At 39.5% G+C, this 21555-nt stretch overlaps 1 protein-coding gene across 2 annotated transcripts in view; it reads left to right on the top strand.

The window, feature by feature from the left end:
- The first annotated feature begins 3838 nt into the window (after nt 1–3838).
- The window catches only part of myo18aa (myosin XVIIIAa), an 80293-nt gene continuing 62576 nt past the window's right edge, over nt 3839–21555 (top strand). For both annotated transcript variants that reach the window (XM_046861724.1, XM_046861725.1), the window contains exons 1-2: nt 3839–4052; nt 4800–5957. In XM_046861724.1, the coding sequence (XP_046717680.1) occupies nt 4950–5957 (1008 nt within the window). In that variant the 5' untranslated portion in view covers nt 3839–4052; nt 4800–4949. The remainder of the gene's footprint in view (nt 4053–4799; nt 5958–21555) is intronic.

The raw sequence follows: 21555 nt of genomic DNA on the forward strand, positions 1-21555 counted from the left end.
TACTTTCTCAAACGTTAGAAAAAAAAAGTTGATTCATTGCACAGAGCTGCGGTGAGATTGCTGTAATGCTGTAATGTGTATGATGCTCTATCGGTTTTACTTCCTTTTTTTATATATTAAATTAGCATTTCCCTCATCTTATTTATTTAAGAAAATGTATGACTACGATGCAATTCAAGAGGGAAAGTAAATTTTACTTCATGTGTTCTTATTAGTTCCCCATTTTCCTGTTCTTGTGCAATTATGGAAAATCTGTAAAAAGAAAAATTCATGCACCCCCCCCAACACAATCAGTCCTTTGTTTTGTTCTCTAACAACCTGAGCAAGAAAACATATTAGATCTGGAAAATCAATCCAGCCCAGAATTTGGAAAGGGCCATCTGGAAATGGAATAGAAGCTTACAAAAACACACTCCCACTCACTTTCAGTAACTGCTTTATCCTGCCCAGGGTTGCAACAGAGGGAGAATTCTCCCTGAATGAGACCCCAGTCCATCACAAGGCACTGTGCACACATTCACACCCGCAATCACACCCAGTGGCAATTTATCATAGGAAATACTCAGTTTTTGGTGTCAAATCAGCAGGAAAGGACCTGTAACTCTGGTAGATGAGTGGTGAAGGAAACGTAATTATTGTAGATCAGTGGTAAGGGACTGTGCCTGTTATAGATCAGTAGTTAGGAAATGTAACTATAGTAGGTCAGTGGTTAGTAAATGTGACTGTGGTAGGGGTCAGTGGTGAGGAACTGCAGCTGTGGTAGATCAGTGGTTAAATGAAACATGGCTATAGTAGTTCAGGAGTTAGGGACTGTGGGTGTAGTAGGGTTAGAGTTAGGAACTGTGGTTGCAGTGGGGTTAGGGTTAGGTACAGTTGCTGTGGTGGGTCAGTGGTTAGAGACTGGTTTTAGTAGTGTTAAGGTTAGGGACTGTGGCTATTGTAGGTCAGTGGTTAATAAGGACTTTGACTGTGGTAGGTCAGTGATTAGAGACTGTGGTTGTAGTAGGGTTAGGGTAGAGTCTGTGGTTGTGGTAGATCAGGACTGGGTTAGGACCGTGGTTGTGGTAGATCAGTGTTTAGGGACTGTGGTTGTAGTAGGGTTAGGGTTGGGGACTGTGGTTGTGGTAGATCAGTGGTTAGGGACTGTGGATGTAGTAGGGTTGGAGACTGTGGTTGTGGTAGATCAGTGGTTAGGGACTGTGGTTGTAGTAGGGTTAGGGTTCGAGACTGTGGTTGTGGTAGGGTTAGGTTTGGGGACTGTGGTTGTGTTAGATCAGTGGTTATGAATTGTGGTTATGTTATATTAGTGGTTAAGGTCTGTAATTGTTGTAGATCAGTTGATATATATATATATATATATATATATATATATATATATATATATATATATATATATATACACACATACATACATACATACATACACACTCACCGGCCACTTTATTAGGTACACCTGTCCAACTGCTCGTTAACGCAAATTTCTAATCAGCCAATCACATGGCAGCAACTCAATGCATTTAGGCATGTAGACATGGTCAAGACGATCTGCTGCAGTTCAAACCGGTCGTCAGAATGGGGAAGAAATGTGATTTAAGTGACTTTGAACGTGGCATGGTTGTTGGTGCCAGATGGGCTGGTCTGAATATTTCAGAAACTGCTGATCTACTGGGATTTTCCCGCAGAACCATCTCTAGGGTTTACAGAGAATGGTCCGAAAAAGAGAAAATATCCAGTGAGCGGCAGTTCTGTGGGCGCAAATGCCTTGTTGATGCCAGAGGTCAGAGGAGAATGACCAGACTGGTTCAAGCTGATAAAAAGGCAACAGTAACTCAAATAGCCACTCGTTACAACCGAGGTATGCAGAAGAGCATCTCTGAAAGCACAACACATCGAACCTTGAGGCGAATGGGCTACAGCAGCAGAAGACCACACCGGGTGCCACTCCTGACAGCTAAGAACAAGAAACTGAGGCTACAATTCGCACAGGCTCACCAAAATTGGACAAAAGAAGATTGGAAAAACGTTGCCTGGTCTGATGAGTCTCGATTTCTGCTGCGACATTCGGATGGTAGGGTCAGAATTTGGCGTCAACAACATGAAAGCATGGATCCATCCTGCCTTGTATCAACGGTTCAGGCTGGTGGTGGTGGTGTAATGGTGTGGGGGATATTTTCTTGGCACAATTTGGGCCAATTAGTACCAATTGAGCATCGTGTCAATGCCACAGCCTACCTGAGTATTGTTGCTGACCATGTCCATCCCTTTATGACCACAGTGTACCCATCTTCTGATGGCTACTTCCAGCAGGATAACGCGCCATGTCATAAAGCGCGAATCATCTCAGACTGGTTTCTTGAACATGACAATGAGTTCACTGTACTCAAATGGCCTCCACAGTCCCCAGATCACAATCCAATAGAGCACCTTTGGGATGTGGTGGAACGGGAGATTTGCATCATGGATGTGCAGCCAACAAATCTGCAGCAACTGCATGATGCTATCATGTCAATATGAACCAAAATCTCTGAGGAATGTTTCCAGTACCTTGTTGAATCTATGCCACGAAGGATTAAGGCAGTTCTGAAGGCAAAAGGGGGTCCAACCCGGTACTAGTAAAGTGTACCCATTAAAGTGGCCGGTGAGTGTATGTATATATGTAAAACATGGAGAAGTCATCATAATGCAAAAAATGGCTTGAATAATTAGCTTGAACATTATCTTTAATGTGTGATGTTTTAATAAGTATCCTCCATTTTAGTATCAATTTATAAGAATCAGTTAAAACGTTTGTAAATCACAGGCTAAATTATTAAATCTGCATTGTGTCAGTAGAGGGCGCTGTGCACATACTAATAAAAAATGGTAAAAAATGGCCCAAACTGCATATAATTTTGTAGGGTACTGTTCATCATTGTCTGACCTACAGAACACAGTAATTATTATTATTATTATTATTATTATTATTATTATTATAGAAAGAGATCCAAGAACATGTTCAAGAAGCTGTAAACGTTCAACTGTAAAAAGAACTGTATCAAAAGTTCTGTTTTCTAAGAATGTAGGAATTATACATTTGTGGAAATTATTGATTGGATTTATGTAAAGCAATTTTTAAAAATGAGATGAAAATTAGAATTAGAATTATATTTTTTTGCAGTTCAGCATGTACTTGCATGTATTTGTCATGTGCTGGTGCTAAATTTTTTTTTTTAAAGCTTTAAAGTATGTGGAAGATATAATATTAAAGAAAGAAAAATACAATAACTGAACAGTTTGTGCAGGGTATGTGAAGTGAGGCAGTGCAAATATTATTGTAAGTAAGGCAGTGCAAATAATCATTTTTCCCTAATAAGTCCAAGGTGCAGGGTTGCAATATAGTAGTACCATGTTGATTGTGTTAATGTAACGTGAAATGAACAGTAGTTTTACATTGTAAATTAGTGTAATGTTAACTTTAATGGAAGCAGGCCAGAGTTTATAAATATTACTGAATTAAAGGGCGAATAATTTAACTTAAATTGTAGGATATATGTGAGGGATGATTAGGCTTACTTATTTAGGGAGGATTACTGATTTAAGGGAATGTCTGAGAGAAAATGGTTAATAATGTGTTTTGCATCGGATACTTTGGGGAAACAGTTTTTTAGAGAAAGAATAGAGCAATTAAAGTAACATCATTCACTAGGATAGAAGTGAGCGGATGCTATGAGATAATTAACAAATTAAGGAAATGTATAACAGGGGCGTGGCTACATGGGTGGCATAGGTGTGGCACAGGGTGGCATCTATATAATTACCTTTCATTTTACAAGCTAGAAAGAGAAAAGAAAACGACCAGCAGTGGTCCAAGCACTGGTGCTTTCTAGCTACATTTTAACTCACAGTGTACTAGGTGTAAAAACTGCGAATGCTCTTTAGAGGACGCACACACACGCACACACACGCACGCACGCACACACACACACACACACACACACACCGAACCCACATACAGAGGCGCGCGCGCATGCACGCGCATTCTGTCTTATTTCTACCGGCATGTTCTCAGAGCGGTGAGTCCTACCTAAGCTTTCATTTCCACTTTTTAGACCTGACATGTTGTAAGTGTCAGATCCTGGAGCTGATCTAATATATAAGAGCATTAGGGAAATCGTAATGTGTGAGCTGTCAGGAGTTTGGTTTCTTATAGAACTATAGGTAGAAATGCGACAGTGCAGTAAAGTCTATACTACACAAGATTCCTTTTTATGTTGGTTATGTTATTAGACTGTAATAACGTATTGCGTGACTATATGGTGTAAAACATTTTTTAGTATTTGGCACTGAACTTTCCTTAATCCCAGACGTGTTAAACTACTTCCGGAAGAGCACCTATAGACCTCCGTGCTGGGTGTCGTATCTACTGTTTATACATCAATCAGCTGTTTAGCGTTTTTTCTTCCACCTCATATGGTTGTCTGTTATGCATTTGGTTTCTCACTAGATATAAAAAATAAAAATAATAATTATAGATTTAAAAATGTAACATTTAAATTCGTCATTTACACTACCTGTCATTAAAGGTACGTGAAAGCCAATGGGAATGTGCCACGTCACGCTGCGGGCGGTTTTACCAGCAGTCTTGTGTATGCGCGTGCAATGTTTGTTTGTTTGTAGACTTAAAAAAAAAATGCAAACGCTGAATTTTACTCAAGTAATTGTACTTATCTATGATGCTGAATTTGATTCTTTATAATTTAGAAGCTTTGAAATTGAGATTGATTTTCTTCTCTGCTGTTCCACTTTTTTCTCTTCCCAAGACTTAAATACCGCTGAAAGTTCCAGCTGCTCTGGACGCCTTGGTCAAGGATGGAGTTTGTATTAAATGTGGCTGAAATACAGCTCTGACATTACTTTTGCCTAAGAACAGCTTGGTTTGGTTGGGTGGCACTCGTGGTCTGCAGCTAAACATGTTCAACTTGATCAAAAAAGACAAGGAGAAGGATGGGGTGAGGAAAGACAAGAAGAAGGACAAAAAAGAGAGGATGTCTCAGGCTGAGCTGAAGAGCCTGGAGGAGGTAGGCATGCGACGGGGGTTCTTCAACATACAGCGTAGTAGTTCCAAGAGAGAAACCAGGACCAAATTGGAGATTTCTGACCCCATTCCAATCCAAGTGGCCAACAACCCAGAGCACACCTTGATAAATGTGAATGCGGAGAGGCTCAATAACAGAAGCTCAATGCTCCTGGATGTGGGGCGCATAAGCGCCTCTGGCTCCAGTGACAACATTAAAGGAGAGATTATGCAGGATGTTCAGAGATCCTCCTTCAGAGAGCAGGCCTCTAGACCAGGCTCTCTAACAAAGCAGGAGTCTCCTGTAGCCAAGCTTATAAAACGCTTATCCTTCTCTCAGAAGAGCAAAGAGGAGACTCCCTCAGAAGGCTCGGATCCATCAGGACCAAATTCAGCTACTCCTTCTCCAAAGGTGGAGACCAAGGCTTTTCATATACCCAAATACATCTCCCACCGACGCGCCCCCCTCAAGCAGGTCCAGATTCCCTTATTAGTAGAAAATATGTTTCCGGCAGACTTGCGTTTACCTGCTGTCATGCCTCCTGAAGTCCCTGAAATGAGAGCGCTAGAACTCCAGCGGCGCAAAACTGGTGACTTCGGCTTCTCCCTACGGCGCACGACTATGCTGGACCAAAAACCCGATGGCTCTGCCTACCGGCGTGTGGTCCACTTTGCTGAGCCTGGTGCGGGCAACAAGGACCTGACTTTGGGCCTGGTACCAGGAGATCGCCTAGTGGAGATCAACGGGGTGAATGTGGAGAATAAGAACAGGGATGAGATTGTGGAGATGATCCGGCAGTCAGGAGATACGGTCCACCTGAAAGTGCAACCCATCGTGGAGCTGAATGAGCTTAGTCGCTGTTGGTTAAGAAACAACTCAGGAGAGCGTGGTGAGGCTTATGAGGTAAGATGAGGTCTACTTCCTTTGCTAATATAAAGGCTCTAAGGATTGATGCCTGACATTTGGTATTTTTCTGAATTGTCATAATTTAATGCTTGAAAATCAACTTTTCCATTGACCTTCTTGTGATCTGTTCCTGTTGTAGTGGGTTTCCAACAACTACTCTAGTTGGATTGGCTGCTCCTACGTCTATGTAAATTTACCTTTGTCTGAATGAGTGTGTGATTCAGAGTGCTTTTGCATCTTATCCAGGGTGTTTTTCTGCCTTGCACCATGTGACTTATCATTTGCTGGAACAGTTGGATGATTAAAAGTCATTCTATCGCTTTGTTCCTCACAGGACAATTCAGGAATCAAGTTACTGTACGGCAGTCTATGACTTTTTTGGTCCCCCATACTGATATGCCTTTAAAGAGATGTGTGCGGGTTGCATGTGTTAGTTTGCATATGAATTCGAGTAGCAGTCAGTAATGCACTGTAGTATGAGTGATTCTGAGAAGGAGGATGTTGTATTTTGTGCCCAGGTTGGCATAAAAAAAGACTTTTGTAAGTCCGGAGTGGTGTTCATCCAATGATATCATCAGTGTTGGGTTTCAGTGACTCAGCGCAGACTCACCTGAGGGAATTAACCCTTCCCCTGCACCATCTCTGTGATCTCAGTGATCTTTATGATTTTACAAACTTACTCTGTCACATCTGGATGATTTAAGGTTCAAACATGCAAACTGACTTGATGGCATGTTTTTCTAAATTGCTCTGTTTAAAAATGTATGAATTTTATATATAATTTGAGATTTTTATCAAGCTAACGCTTTAAACCCCTTTTGATATTTTCTATCCTGCTTCACCTCCTTATTCCCCTGTTACACTGTGGCACTGTTTCATAGTGCATTCTGGTCCAGCAAGATAGGTGACCCACTTTAAATATATCTGGGCTGCTCTGTGCTCTGTTTGGCTTGCTTTCTCCCTTGAGCTTGAACTCTTCCAGGCAGGTACTGTAGATCTCTATCTATATTGCTGTGACAGAATTAAATTGGTGGATATTGTGGCTAAAAATTGCAACACGAGACTGAAAGTTTACCACAGATCAGCTAAAAGACATTACCTTTAATATGATAAGCATCTGTATTAAGTTCACTCCATAAGTGTGTCAAACTGTAACCTTTCACTCATTTGCCAATTTGTTTTATCAGCTATGACCTAGGTCACCCTGTAGATAGACTGTTCCTTACTGTAGCTGATGTAATGCATGTTTTAATATTGTTATACACTCTAATGCCAAAACTATGCTGACCCCTGACCTTCATTCCCAACCATTGTGTGGAGGTCAGGGATCTGTGCAGGACACTTGAGTTCTTACATACAAACTTTGACAATTCATGTCTTCATGAAAAGTGAATGGTACAGCATTGAAAAACAACTGAGAGAATTCTATTCTTCCACCTGTTGGCACCAGTTTGGATGCCCACACAAACATTTGGCCATGTCGTGTAAACTTTGCAGAGGTGGAAAGAGTAATAATAGAATATTCTACTTAAGGAAAAGTACTGTTACTTCAATGAAATTTTACTTAAGTACAGGTAATGTTACCAGTCTATAAATCTGCTCAAGTAAAAGTAAAAAATGATCTTATTTAAAAGTTACTCATAGTAAAATGTACTGAGTTAATTTTTTTTATTGAAGGAACATCTTTACAAATAAAAGTGCAATAACAAAAAATGAATGGGAAAAAAAAAACCCACTACAGTCTATGACTTAAGCCTAATGTGAGACATGCACTTTTGCGGTAAAAAAAAATCTGCTGTTAAAATGTCATTTATGTTGCAGATTCTGAGTGAGCGCATGCATTGAACAACTTTCGATTCGACGGCATTTTGCATTCAGCTGGTGTCTGCATCACTGGTGTCTGTCTTGTCCGTCTCTATCTTTCTTTCTTGTGAGTTCTGTCGCCCATCAATCAATTAATCAGTGCATTTGTGCAGGGGTGCGAAATCATAAGATATGATTTTTAAACTATTTATTTGTATGATACAGCTGCAAATAAGTATTTAAACACCTGTCTATCAGCTAGAATTCTGACCCTCAAAGACCTGTTAGTCTGCCTTTAAAATGTCCACCTCCACTACATTTATTATCCTAAATTAGATGAACCTGTTTAAGGTCATTAGCTGCATAAAGACACCTGTCCACCCCATACAATCAGTAAGAATCCCACTACTAACATGGCCAAGACCAAAGAGCTGTCCAAAGACACTAGAGACAAAATTGTACACCTCCACAAGGCTGGAAAGGGCTATGGGGAAATTGCCAAGCAGCTTGGTGAAAAAAGGTCCACTGTTAGAGCAATCATTAGAAAATGGAAGAAGCTAAACATGACTGTCAATCTCCCTCGGACTGGGGCTCCATGCAAGATCTCACCTTGTGGGGTCCCAATGATCCTAAGGAAGGTGAGAAATCAGCCCAGAATTACACGGGAGGAGCTGGTCAATGACCTGAAAAAGAGCTGGGACCACCGTTTCCAAGGTTACTGTTGGTAATACACTAAGACGTCATGGTTTGAAATCATGCATGGCACGGAAGGTTCCCCTGCTTAAACCAGCACATGTTCAGGCATGTCTTAGGTTTGCCAATGACCATTTGGATGATCCAGAGGAGTCATGGGAGAAAGTCATGTGGTCAGATGAGACCAAAATAGAACTTTTGGGTCATAATTCCACTAAACGTGTTTGGAGGAAGAAGAATGATGAGTACCATCCCTACTGTGAAGCATGGGGGTGGTAGCATCATGCTTTGGGGGTGTTTTTCTGCACATGGGACAGGGCGACTGCACTGTATTAAGGAGAGGATGACCGGGGCCATGTATTGAGAGATTTTGGGGAACAACCTCCTTCCCTCAGTTAGAGCATTGAAGATGGCTGGGTCTTCCAACATGACTATGACCCGAAGCACACAGCCAGGATAACCAAGGAGTGGCTCTGTAAGAAGCATATCAAGGTTCTGGTGTGGCCTAGCCAGTCTCCAGACCTAAACCCAATAGAGAATCTTTGGAGGGAGCTCAAACTCCATTTTTCTCAGCGACAGGCCAGAAACCTGACTGATCTAGAGAAGATCTGTGTGGAGGAGTGGGCCAAAATCCCTCCTGCAGTGTGTGCAAACCTGGTGAAAAACTACAGGAAATGTTTGACCTCTGTAATTGCAAACAAAGGCTACTGTACCAAATATTAACATTGACTTTCTCAGGTGTTCAAATACTTATTTGCAGCTGTATCATACAAATTAATAGTTAAAAAATCATACATTGTGATTTCTGGTTTTTTTTTTTTAGATTATGTCTCTCACAGTGGACATGCACCTACGATGACAATTTCAGACCCCTCCATGATTTCTGAGTGGGAGAACTTGCAAAATAGCAGGGTGTTCAAATACTTATTTTCCTCGCTGTACATGGAATATGGTCAATGCATATAAACCACAATTTGTTCTCTGTGGTTTATATAACACTTTACCCGGGGTGAAATGCAGCAGGTTTTGATTAACACTCAACACACTATAGACCTTAACACGTGCTGAGTATTAGAGCATATAGACGATTGGTGTTTTCTCCAAAGATTAAGATGGTTCCAGGTTTTTAATCCTTTAGACAGGCAGAAAGTGAATAACCGCAGCAGGCGGACTTTTAAATGCAGATGGAATGTGTATGCATAGTGTTTTTAAAGGGGGTTGTTGAGTTCCGCGTGTGGACTGTAAGTTTACCCTCACGCATTGTGAAGAATGCAGCTGTAGACATAGGTGTGGTAAGATTGCAGGCTGATTGGAACACTTGTCAAAGATCTGATGGTGTCACTTTGTTTCACAAAGACATGGTTGTGTGTTTCATCACTACCAGTTGTATGGAAATAATGCTACCTGTAGGTCACCAGTGATCTGGGTGTAGATGCTGTGTGCTGAATACCTCAGAGTCTGTTTTTGACACGAGATGCTTTCAAATTCTCACTTGTTAGTTACGTGATTATTATTTCTCATATTTCTTCAAAATAATAGCAAACAGTATGTGTGTTCAGTGCTTAAAGAACATTTCAATTCGTTATGCTTTTATTTATCACCACACATCTCCAAAGGAAAAAAAATTTTTTTTAAGGATTTTCATGTATTATTACATGTACAGTAACAAATACATTTGTAAATTGTATAGTAATACAAGTGATTCTAGATATAATAAATTTTTTTTTGGTGTCAAAAAACATCCTAATTTAATATGATGCCAAAATGTAAGATCAATGTGAGAACAAATGTTAGACATTTTTTTCTTTATGTTAAAAGTTTTTCTGCATTTCGGTCTTCTGCTAATACCCACTGAGCTCGATCTCCCCTCTCATACCACAGCTACCTACTGGGGAGGGTAAAAAACTCATAATTCCACCAAGGCCATTTAACCATCATATTCCAGTCTAGTGTAACACAGCCAGACACCCTCTTTTGCATAATTGAGCTCAATGACACTAATGATTGGCTTGGGTTGCAGTGAATAAAAGGGGAGAGCGTGCGCCTCTCCAACCCCGGGATTCAAACTCAAGTTTTCCTAATAATATGGCAAGTGTTTTTCTGCTGCACCACTCAAAAACCTTGTCATATTCATATTATATTATAGATAAATTAATAAAAGATGGTTTATCACCTATGATTTCTTACGTTTTTCGAACGCTCTTGACCTTTTCGTGTTTCTTCGTTACTCATGTCCGTTTTTTGCTCTCTGGAAGTGAAGATAAAGGTCTGGACCATGTTTAGCTTGTGGCTTTTTTACATTTTAGATATTTTATAGGAGCAAACCTCTTGGGTCAAAGGCCTTGGTTATGTGTTTGTAAAAGCATAGAGAATAGATGAGGGATGATGTTATTCTGAACTGAGCTCGAGATCGAATTGCATTCGAGATGTTTAATAGCATTTGCTTGCAGCTTCACTCTCCTCATAGTGCGCTATAGGAAAGCAACACCTCATCGGCCTTATAACTGTCCCAGATTCCACCATTACGTCCGTAGTGCATGAGTGAAAAAATTGATAGCATTTGGGATTGACCTAGAAGCAGCAGGACTATAAAAAGACCTGGCGAGTTATAAATCTAGATCATGCTTCGCAGCTGTAGTCTATTTTGTGAGAGTTGAGATGCTAATAAACTGTCAATTTGTGCATTTGTGGTTAGTAAACTGGTTCAGAACATTCATACTCTGAGAGTACAGGAAGTGCCACAAAAATTCTCGAGGCAAAACTGTCAGCTTGTGAATTCTCCGTCATTCCTAAACATGCCCTTCATCGCCGAACTGGACGTACAGGTTTCAGGTTTCCGCCTATATGAACATTTGCAGCGAGGACTCCGGCACGTTTCAGCTTCCATTCATGCTTTGTGCTTAGGTCAAATTCCAGTTCTTCAGAGCCACACCCAACTTAGCGTTGCAAAACCGAGTGGCGATCTCTGAGATTTGAGGGTTTTTTGTGATTTTCACATGGCCTGTGAGTCATGAAAAGGCTCAGATATCTATAGCTCACCTTGTGGACTTCTGAAAAAAGGTTTTTTGTTTTATATATATATTGTCTTTTTATTAATATCAGGTACAGTACGAGGCAAATGGTCAAAATTGTTACTGTACAAGGAAAAAAACATTTGTTTTGTTTTTATAGTATGTTGAACTCTCAGTGGCAAAATAATGATTTGGTCCTGTGTGACATTCAATGGAGCTCCAGATCACTATTTACTTAAGGTAATGGTGGAGTCATCTTAGTTGTGTCCATAAAGGGATGCACATTTTTGCACTTTTCCATTTAGTAGAAGCAACATAAATCATTGGAAAGATTTAGAATCCAACCCACCAGGATAAGAAGATGTACTGAACATCTACCATTAAGGATACAACAACATTAAGTTGTAAAGTACTAGTTGTAAATATGTTACGTTTATTTCCAAACATTTTTGATTTCCAGTCAGTTTTGGAGCCACTCTGTCACATCTAGTCATTGTCCTCTGGCTGTTTTCTCTGTCATTACTCTGTCAGTGCCTCTATTAATTACATTTTCGGATCGGATTTTGATTATATAACACACCATCTTGGCGACACACCAGCTGCCAAATGCATGAAGTGTCCGTCTGGCTGGAAGCGCGCCATCCACTCAGCTCGAGTCCAATTCACCCCGGGTCGCTCTGCCCCTTCACATCATTCTCATTTCTCATCTTCCTCTTCTGTAAGCTGTCACTCAGCTTCCTGCCAGTGTCCGTGTGCCAGCCATGGATGTGGGAGGGAGGACAAAATTCAGCCCTGTTTAGTGTTGGCAGGTTTTCCTTCTCACCACAGGACCAGGAAGTGAGTCCAGACATGGTTATTGGTTTACCACATACAGTAAATTGAGGGCACACAATGATAAACGTGGCTCTCCTGTGGATAGTGGAAAAAGAGCTTTGGGTCGACTTCGATGACTATCACTTCTGTGTCATTTCGAATTCTCTCTTCAACTAATTGCTATAAAATATAATCTCATTGTGTCATTAGTGTGCTGGGCAAATCAAACAAATCAATGCAAAGATACGCACAAATTTCAGTTCCCTTTAAAGACAATAAATCATTTCTGGTGTACAATAAAAAATGTAAACTTTAGACCTGTTAACTATAAATCAATCACAGTTATATTTGTTAATTTCGATTCATTGCTAGATTCTGCAATCATCTCTTTTATATAATACTTATTTCTATTCAAATGCTTTCTTTGTCAAATTCTTGCATAAAACGGTTATTTATTGGAGTATTTAGTAAGAATGATGTGCTGTACGTAACGATTCATTACAGAACTACATATTACTACCTAATAAATGTGTAGGTTTCTTGCTCAGTGATATCAGTAATACAATTTTGTGTAATAAAACACTAATATCATAAAACATTTTGAATCAATGTCACCATGGTGTGATGCAGCCCAGATTTACATTTTATGTCATGTTTTTTTTGTTTCGATTTCTATTTTAGTTTTGTCTCCACCCCCCATATTGTTATCTGATTATACGCACCGGTTTTGTGATTTTTTTTTTTTCGATTAGTTTGCCTACTTGTCTGTTTCTTTACAAACTCTCATCAATGATAGTATGAATCTCCCTGTGAGCCTCCCTATGCTCATTAGTGGTGTCTCGGTGTATAATTTTTTCTGGGTACTGAATTTTCCCTCCATTCACCTGCCAGAGATTTTCCTCAGCCTGATTTCGTATGAGCAACTGATTCTTAAGAACATTTCAAGAACTGATTGATTGTCGGATTTAGATGGGATTATGACCGTAACCTGTCAGGACCTGTTACAATATTACAATTTGTTGTTACAATAGCCAAACCTGGAGTTACTGCAAGTTCAGATGTCTAAAGTAGTTTTTCTTCCTGTTTATGTTTTAAGAGAATTCCGGGAAATCAACTCAGTAAAGGGAAATGCCTGAAATGCTTTTTACGACTGTCCAACATTCAAGCATCAAAAAGGGATGGAATTTTATCCTTAAATTATAACCGTAACTGTGATATACAAAGTTGTCAAATAAAATTTGATTTGATTTGACTTGTTGGACGCAGGGACATCCTTGTGGAAATGCTGCCTCTGTTGTGAAATAAACTTGTTTATCTCTTGATGTTATAAGGAGAATTATCACAAAGCCCAAAATAAAGGTGAAAAATGTACAGTTACTGTTACAGTTACATTATGACTCCTGTCATAATGTTAAATTGAAGACTTCTCTGAGAAAAGCTAGCCATGTACATGATATTGATCTTTTAAAATAGTTTTTAATGAACACATTTGTTTGTTAGTTTTAAATTATGTGAGTCTCTGCCAAAACATCAGTGATTTTTTTTCCCACTTGAAACAACTAAAAGTTCTTCTGAATCTTTACTCTACCATGTGCTGGTTATGCTGCAGGAAAAGGCCAAACAATTCATAAAAGTAATTCTAATCCCTTCCCCTGCTGTATTCCAGCATGTATTGCATTTTGTATGTTCTCTATCACACCTTGTTCTTGTGAGCTTTGCATTGTTCCACATCATTTGTATAAACACCCCAATACTGTATTTTGAATATGCTAGCTACCTGTTAATCATTCATCCTAGAGTCTAGCTGTGTGTGTGTGTGTGTGTGTGTGTGTGTGTGTGTGTGTGTGCATGTGTGTGCGTGCGTGCGTGAAGAACATGCATAGTGTCAGTCTTATCTCTACTATGTTTTTAAGGAAAATGTTCATTTTCCTAGGGGCATATGAAACTCTGGATGTGCAAGAATGTTCCATGCAAGCAAGCCTAAACTTGTACGAAGCATCCGGCTGCTACATCCGCCGGCTGTTCTGTGAAAAACCATTAGAGAAATTCACATATTTAGTGTTATGTCTAACATTAGTATTTGTGCAGGAGAAGACAGAGAGGATATGTACAGAATTTTTGAAGCAGTCTTGAGAGATCTATAGCAAGATGTTTCAAGAAAAGGTATAACTGAAGTTTTTTTTTTAATGGTTGGCAAGTAAATGAAACCAAAATAAAAGCTGTTTCATTTGATCATGTAGTATATTATCACATTCATTCAGTTTCTTACAGTCTCAAAGTAAGGCACTTGCTTGAGACAGAAGTCAATTCTTTTCCACCCCTACCATCCACGTAAACTTTGGCTTGTTTTGCCATCAACGGTAAGCATGTATTCATGTAGCAGCTCCTGGAAATCCAATATTCGGAAGATTTTACCTCAAACACACACCTTCTTTTACACCTTGACTACTGAAGGTTCCCTGTTACACATAGACTTGTGAGACACTTTCATCTTAAGCACAATAAAGTTCTAAAAGGCTAAAGTTTTACTATTTGCAGATCTTACCATATCTTTTTCAGTCACTTTTGGTTTCAGGAGTCGTAGCTTGTGTCAGCACATTTATTAAATCCTGTATTTAAACTGATCAACACACTGCTTTAAGTTACTTTTTAAATGGAAATTCTTGAGTAATTATACTTTATTAATATGCATTAAGTATTATTTAAATAAATTTTAAAATGTATCTGGCTATAATTGAAATTAAAACCTAGCGTTATAAATTGGGTTCCTCTTCTTTTTCTTTCGGCTTCTCCCATTAGGGGTCGCCACAGCGGATCATCCGTCTTCATACTACTGTCCTCTACATCTGACTCTTTCAAACCAACTGCCTGTATGTCTTCCCTCACCACATCCATGAACCTCCTCCGAGGTCTTCCCTTTTTTCCTCCTTCCTGATGGCTCCATTCTCAGCATTCTCCTACCGATATACCCAATGTCCCTCCTCTACACATATCCAAACCATCTCCATCTCGCCTCCCTCACCTTGTCTCACATGCGCTGTCCTAATAAACTCATTTCTAATCCTGTCCATCCTCATCACTCCCAACGAAATCCTCAACATCTTCAGCTCTGCTACCTCCAGCTCCACCTCCTGTCTTTTACTCAATGCCACTGTCTCTAATCCATACAACATCTCAGGTCTCACCACAGTGCTATAAACTTTTCCTTTCACTCTCACAGATACCCTTCTATCACAAATCACTCCTGCCACTCTTCTCCACCCACTCCACCCTGCCTGCACTCTTTTCTTCACTTCTCTAACACACGCTTCATTACTTTGCACTGTTGACCCCAGGTACCTAAACTCCTCCACCTTCTCCACCTCTTCTCCCTGCAACCGCACCACTCCACTGCTCTTCCTCTCATTCACACACATGTACTCTCTTACTCCTACTGTCTTTCATTCCCCTTCTCTCCAGCGCGTACCTCCAATCAACATTCCTAAAGCAAATAAGGCATCTGTGGTGCTCTTCCTTGGCATTAAATCATACTTTTACTCACAGATGGTCACCTCTTCTCTCAGCCTGACTTTCACTACTCTTTCCCATAACTTCATGGTGTAACTGATCAACTTTATTCCCCTGTAGTTACTGTAGTAATGTCTTCCTTATTCTTAAAAACCGGTATCAGCACACTCCTTCTCCATTCCTCAGGCATCCTGTCACCTTCCAAAATCTTATTACTCAATCCGGTTAGAAACTCCACTGCCATCTCTCCTAAACATCTCCATACTTCTATCGGTATGTCATCTGGTCTAACCGCCTTTCCACTCTTCATCCACTTAATAGCTGCTCTCACTTCCTCCTTACTAATCCTATCCACTTCCTGCTTCACCATCTCCACCTCATCCATTCTTCTCTCTCTCTAATTTTCCTCATTCACCAGCTTCTCAAAATATTCCTCCACCTTCTCAACACACTCTCCTCACTAGTCAATACATTTCCATCTTCATTCTTTATTGCTCTAACTTGCAGCACATCCTTCGCAGCTCCGTTCCTCTGCCTGACCAATCGGCACAAATCCTTTTCTCCTTCCTTACTGTCCAACTTCTTATACAGCTCCTCATATGCCTTTTCCTTTGCTTTAGCCACATCCATCTTCACCTGCTGCTACATCTCCTTGTACTCCAGTTTACTTTTCTCATCTCTCTGTCAATCCCAATTCTGTTTTGCCAACCTCTTTCTCCTTATGCTTTCCTGCACTTCCTCATTCCACCACCACGTCTCTTTGTCTTTCTTTCTATTTCCAGAAGTCACACCAAGTACCTTTCTAGCTGTCTCCCTTATCACTTCTGCAGTAGTTACCCAATCATCCAGCACCTCTTCAGCCTCTATGTGCTGCCATGTCAATCTAATGCTAAGTCTGTCCTGCTGACCTTTTTTACCATAGAGAATATTACCAACTGGCCCAGAATAGCGTTGCCATTTTTCCGTCCTCTGATTGGTTGGTCAGAGGGAAACAGCCAAGTTTGACTGACAAAAAAAGTGTGGCGCGCTGCACACATCAATACAACTGAGTTAGACTTTTTTTATGCCTTTAGAAGAAGAGAAATTGATTTGGTCTCGGACATACTTTAAAATCCATTTTGAAGAAAAGCTAGACATCGTGAGGAGAGGTCGGCCAAACCTGAAGCTAGCTAGCGTGTCTCAGCCCGGGAAAGGTTTTGTTCTCCACTTCCAGACCAGTGAATACGAGCGGTACCACTGGCTTACAGACTCTGAGGAGCAGTGCAAATTATGACTATGCATCTCTGGTGAGTGGGTTGTATTTTATTAAATTTTTTATTGTTTTTGTAATGTTATTAGACAAATATTGATTCTGAACTGCTCCAAATGATCTAAGTGGCACAGGTGCGGTTGTAGTGTAGAGGTTTGAGGTCTTAACTGGGTTTCTTGCTTTAGTAAAATGGTATTCACCCTCCATATGTGAAATGTCTCTCTCTCTCTCTGCAATGCCACGCGTCGTTATATTGCGTTTTTTGTATAGTATTGATGGTTTTAATAATTGCGACGTGATAGTGGTGGTATTAAGAGGTTAAGATTAGATTCCAGCTAATTATATAAGGATTCCTGCATATTATAAAAAATGTGCAAACCAAGTTTGAATGCTGTGCACCTGATCTTTAGATTAAGCAACAGATATTTTACATGTGTGCAGGTAGGGCTGTGAAAAAGATTTGAAAGAGAAGTTACTAGGTCTTGCAACTGTGTGGCAATTAAGTCTGTATTTAGTACAAAACAGACACTCTGCCCAGTCATATTGAGGTATGAGGTGCGACAACTGGTTCTGCTAGCAAAGGCTTACTCTTAATTATGCAAGATGGCCAGTAAAGTTGTTAACAAAAAGGTAGATAATCAACTGGCATTGTGAGCTAACATGGTGGTAGCTAGTTGTGGTGTTGATACATTTATAGCTGGATGTCATAGTGTTAGTCTTTGTTAGCAATATGTTAACCTTTCCTGAACATATTTTTCTTTCTTCTCCTATCCAAAACCACTCTTTTCTTTTCTGCCTAGTATATCCTTTAAACAATTAAAACTCAATTAAAACTTCAAATTGTTGTGGTTGTGCAATTTGTTACAGACCAAAAAGGCAATGTTCAAGACATATATAAAAGGTGGGACGCTGTCTAAAATGTAAATAAGAACTAAAAACTAAGGAAATTTAAAGTTTTTATAATTTTAAGGATAAAATACAGTAATCTTGAATTTGATGGCTGCAACATATCTAAAATAAAAGTTGGGACAGGACCAAGTTTACCACTGTGTAGCATCCCCTCTTCTTTTAACAACAGCCTGTATATGTCTGGTAACTGAGGAGACCAGTTGCTAGAGTTTTGGGAAAGGGATGTTGTTACAGTCACATCTAAAATAGGATTCTAGCTGCTCAAAATTGCTGGGTCTTCTTTGTTGTATTTTTTGTTTCATGATCAGCCAAATGTTTTCAGCTGGTGAAATGACTGGACTGCAGACATGCCAGTTCAGCACTGATGATGCTTTTCCAGATGTGCAAGCTGCCTATTCCACAGGCACTAAAGCATCCATACCATCAGAGATGCAGGCTTGAACTGAGAGCTGATAACAACCCAGATAGTACCGCTTCTTTTTAGTCTGATGTGACATCTATTGTTTCCAAACAAATAAAAATATATATTAATTTGCCTGACCGCAGAACAGTTTTCTACTTTGTCTCAGACTATTTTAATTGGGTTTTGGCCCATGTGCACATATGGCTTATTTATTGCATGACAGAGCTTTAACCTGTATTTTTGGATGACTATGGTGAACTGTGTTTCGGATCACTTCAGACAGTGATGTCTGGAGGTGATTCTGAGCCCATGCAGTGATTTCTGTTACAGACTTATGCTTGTTTTTAATGCAGTGCTTCCTGAGGGCCCAGAGATCACGGCATGCAATATTTATTTTGCTCTTGCCCTTTGTGCACAGAGATTTCTCTGACAAATTCTCAGAATCATTCGATGATTAATATCATGTATTGTAGATGATGTGATATTCAATGACTTCAATTTAATGTTTAGGAACATGATTCTCAAATTGTGTCCCAATTTATTAATGCAATTATTTTGCAGTTTAAAGTAAACCTTTGCCCCTCTTTGTTTCTTGAATAGAGACATGAGTAGTTTATGCATCTCTAAAATACTCTTTTTTTTTTTTTACTCTTTCAAAAAATTTAATGCAGGGCAATTTTTCCGACACAGAAACTCATGAATTACTTATTTCTTTAATGTTTGAATTCACTTTTGTTTCATTTTATGCCTCAGATTTTTTACATTTGCACTTTTACATGTGTCTATTCTAACTTAAAATAGAATTGGACATAAAACACATCATTACAGACTGATTATCTTAATTCGCACAGTAATTCTACAATGAAGAAACAAACAGATTATTTTAAAGTATAGCTGTAGCACTCTCAGGCCAGACTGATGATGATGATGATGATGATGACATTGACCATTAACCTGCTGAGCTAAAAATAAAACCTGGCCTCAGTCAGAAGCAAGATTACTGGATTACTAATGGGCAGGTCCTGATTGGACAAATGGGAGCTCCTGATTTTGTGCCAATGACCTGGCAGTTCAGTTTGTGTGTGGTTTGGCTAGGGCAGCGTTCAGATCACAGGTGGTTTACAAGCTTTACAGTTAAGGTGTGGAGTTTGATTTATGTTTTTAGCTTTTAGCGAATGGTTCTATTCAGTAGGTCAAGTGAGCTAATATTTGGTCTTGTTTGCTGAATTGTTGCTCCAGTCCAATAAGCAGTGCTTAGCAAGGGCTGGACCATTTTGATTGTTTGCAACATGTATAGGAATTTTGGAAGAGTGGAAAATTCCCTTGTCTTCCCCACTTCCCAGATAACATTTTTTTCTTTAGCATTTTTCTGGGAACTGCAAACACTTACACTGAAGCTTTTCAATTTGGAAAATGGGAATTTTGGTGATATAAATTTAAAATTGGGAGTAGATTTTTCAATTATAGCACATAGTTTTTTTTGGTTTGGTTTAAAAAAATTGTGTCATTATTGCATTATTATGCATCATTAATTATTTTCTTGCAACAGTAAACCCAAGTGTTTTATTCTTTAGACACCATGGCCCATTTTTTTCCACTTTTCAGTGCATTTCCACTATTTAAATTCCCTTGTAGACATGACTGATGGTTGTCTTGTTTCACCACATTGTTATGCCCCATAAATGAGAAAAAGTCGCAGCAGGCTATTTCCTGTCATGTTTGCCACGAAGCCTTTTTCCTCCTTCTAGTCACAGTTTTGAGCTGGTCCATATTTTCCCGTCACAAGTGTGCCATTCAACAGGCCTCAGCACAGTCTCTGTGCCATCTGTCAGCGTGGCACACTCTCCTGCAGAGCATGTGCTGTGTGTCATATCTGCCAGGCTGCTTCCGGGTTTGGATTGGATCCAAGGCGGAGGGGAAATCTCAAATCCAAAACGTGATGAATTCTAATGAACTGAGAAGACTGATGTGGGATAATGCCTTATCATGACACACTTTACTTGGCAGTTTAAGCATCGTATCATATCTGCTCCATCTATCAAACCAATAAGGAGGTACATGAGTAAGAGATCATGGCCGTGTAACGTTTTGCCTGACATCTATGCTTGAACAACGTTTGACATTGTATAGATGAGACCTTTAGCTGTAAATAAAGGGAGGGAGGTTTTCAGAGCTGTGCTGGTTTTAATAGAATAGAATGTCCATTATTTGTAGATGGATGTTGGCCTGCTGGATGTTCAAATGGTTGATCAGATAGGATTGATGGCTGTTTAGATGATTGATGATAGAGATGGGACCCATGGTTGTTAAGATGATTGAGGATAAGATGTTATGGATGGATGTTTAGATGATGGATGATTTTCATATACATTTATGGTTTTAGGCAGACGCCCTTATCCAGAGCGACTTAGACTTCTCATTAAAACAACAGAGCGGTGGAGGGTTGAGGGACTTGCTCAAGGGCCCAAAAGTGGCAGCTTGATGGTGCTGGAATTTGAACTGATGAACTTCTGATCAAAAGTCCAAGGTCTTAACCACTGAGACAATGATAAGATGGGATAGATGTTTAGATATTGAAGGATTAAATGGATGGATGTTTTGATGATGGATGATCAGATGGGATGGATGGATTTTGATGATTGATGGGATGTTTGGATGGATGTTTAGATGATTGATTTGATGGATGAATGCATGTTTAGATGATGGATGATTAGATGGGATGGATGCAGGGTTAGATGTTGGATAAGAAGAAAGGATGGTTATATAAGTTGAATAGTTGTATTACATGGATAAAATGTAAAGTTGGAATGGATCAGTCATTATACATCATATGTCTTAACTTTATTTTTACAGCTAGTGGTATTTACAGCTAAATTCTATATTGATTTGTGTGCGCATACATGCTTTAAAAGTTAATTACTGTGCGAATTTATGAAGACTGCCTTCACTTTACTCCACTGTACATGAATTTTCTATTTTGTGAACTACAATTGTGTCTCTGTAAGACGAGGTAGTGAGCTGGAGCCCCCTGGTGGCTGTTTTTTGAAAGCACCTAGGATGTGAGTTCTGAGCAGATTGCCCTCATAATCACGTCCCTCCACTATGTATTCAAGCTAATCTTTAACTACCTAATGCAAAAACTGATGTGATGTACAAATTATATATGCGCATGTAACATTATGATCAACTGTAAAACTCCTAAATGTA

This window comes from Silurus meridionalis, chromosome 11 (genome assembly GCF_014805685.1).
Source record: "Silurus meridionalis isolate SWU-2019-XX chromosome 11, ASM1480568v1, whole genome shotgun sequence".
Lineage (NCBI taxonomy): Eukaryota > Metazoa > Chordata > Actinopteri > Siluriformes > Siluridae > Silurus > Silurus meridionalis.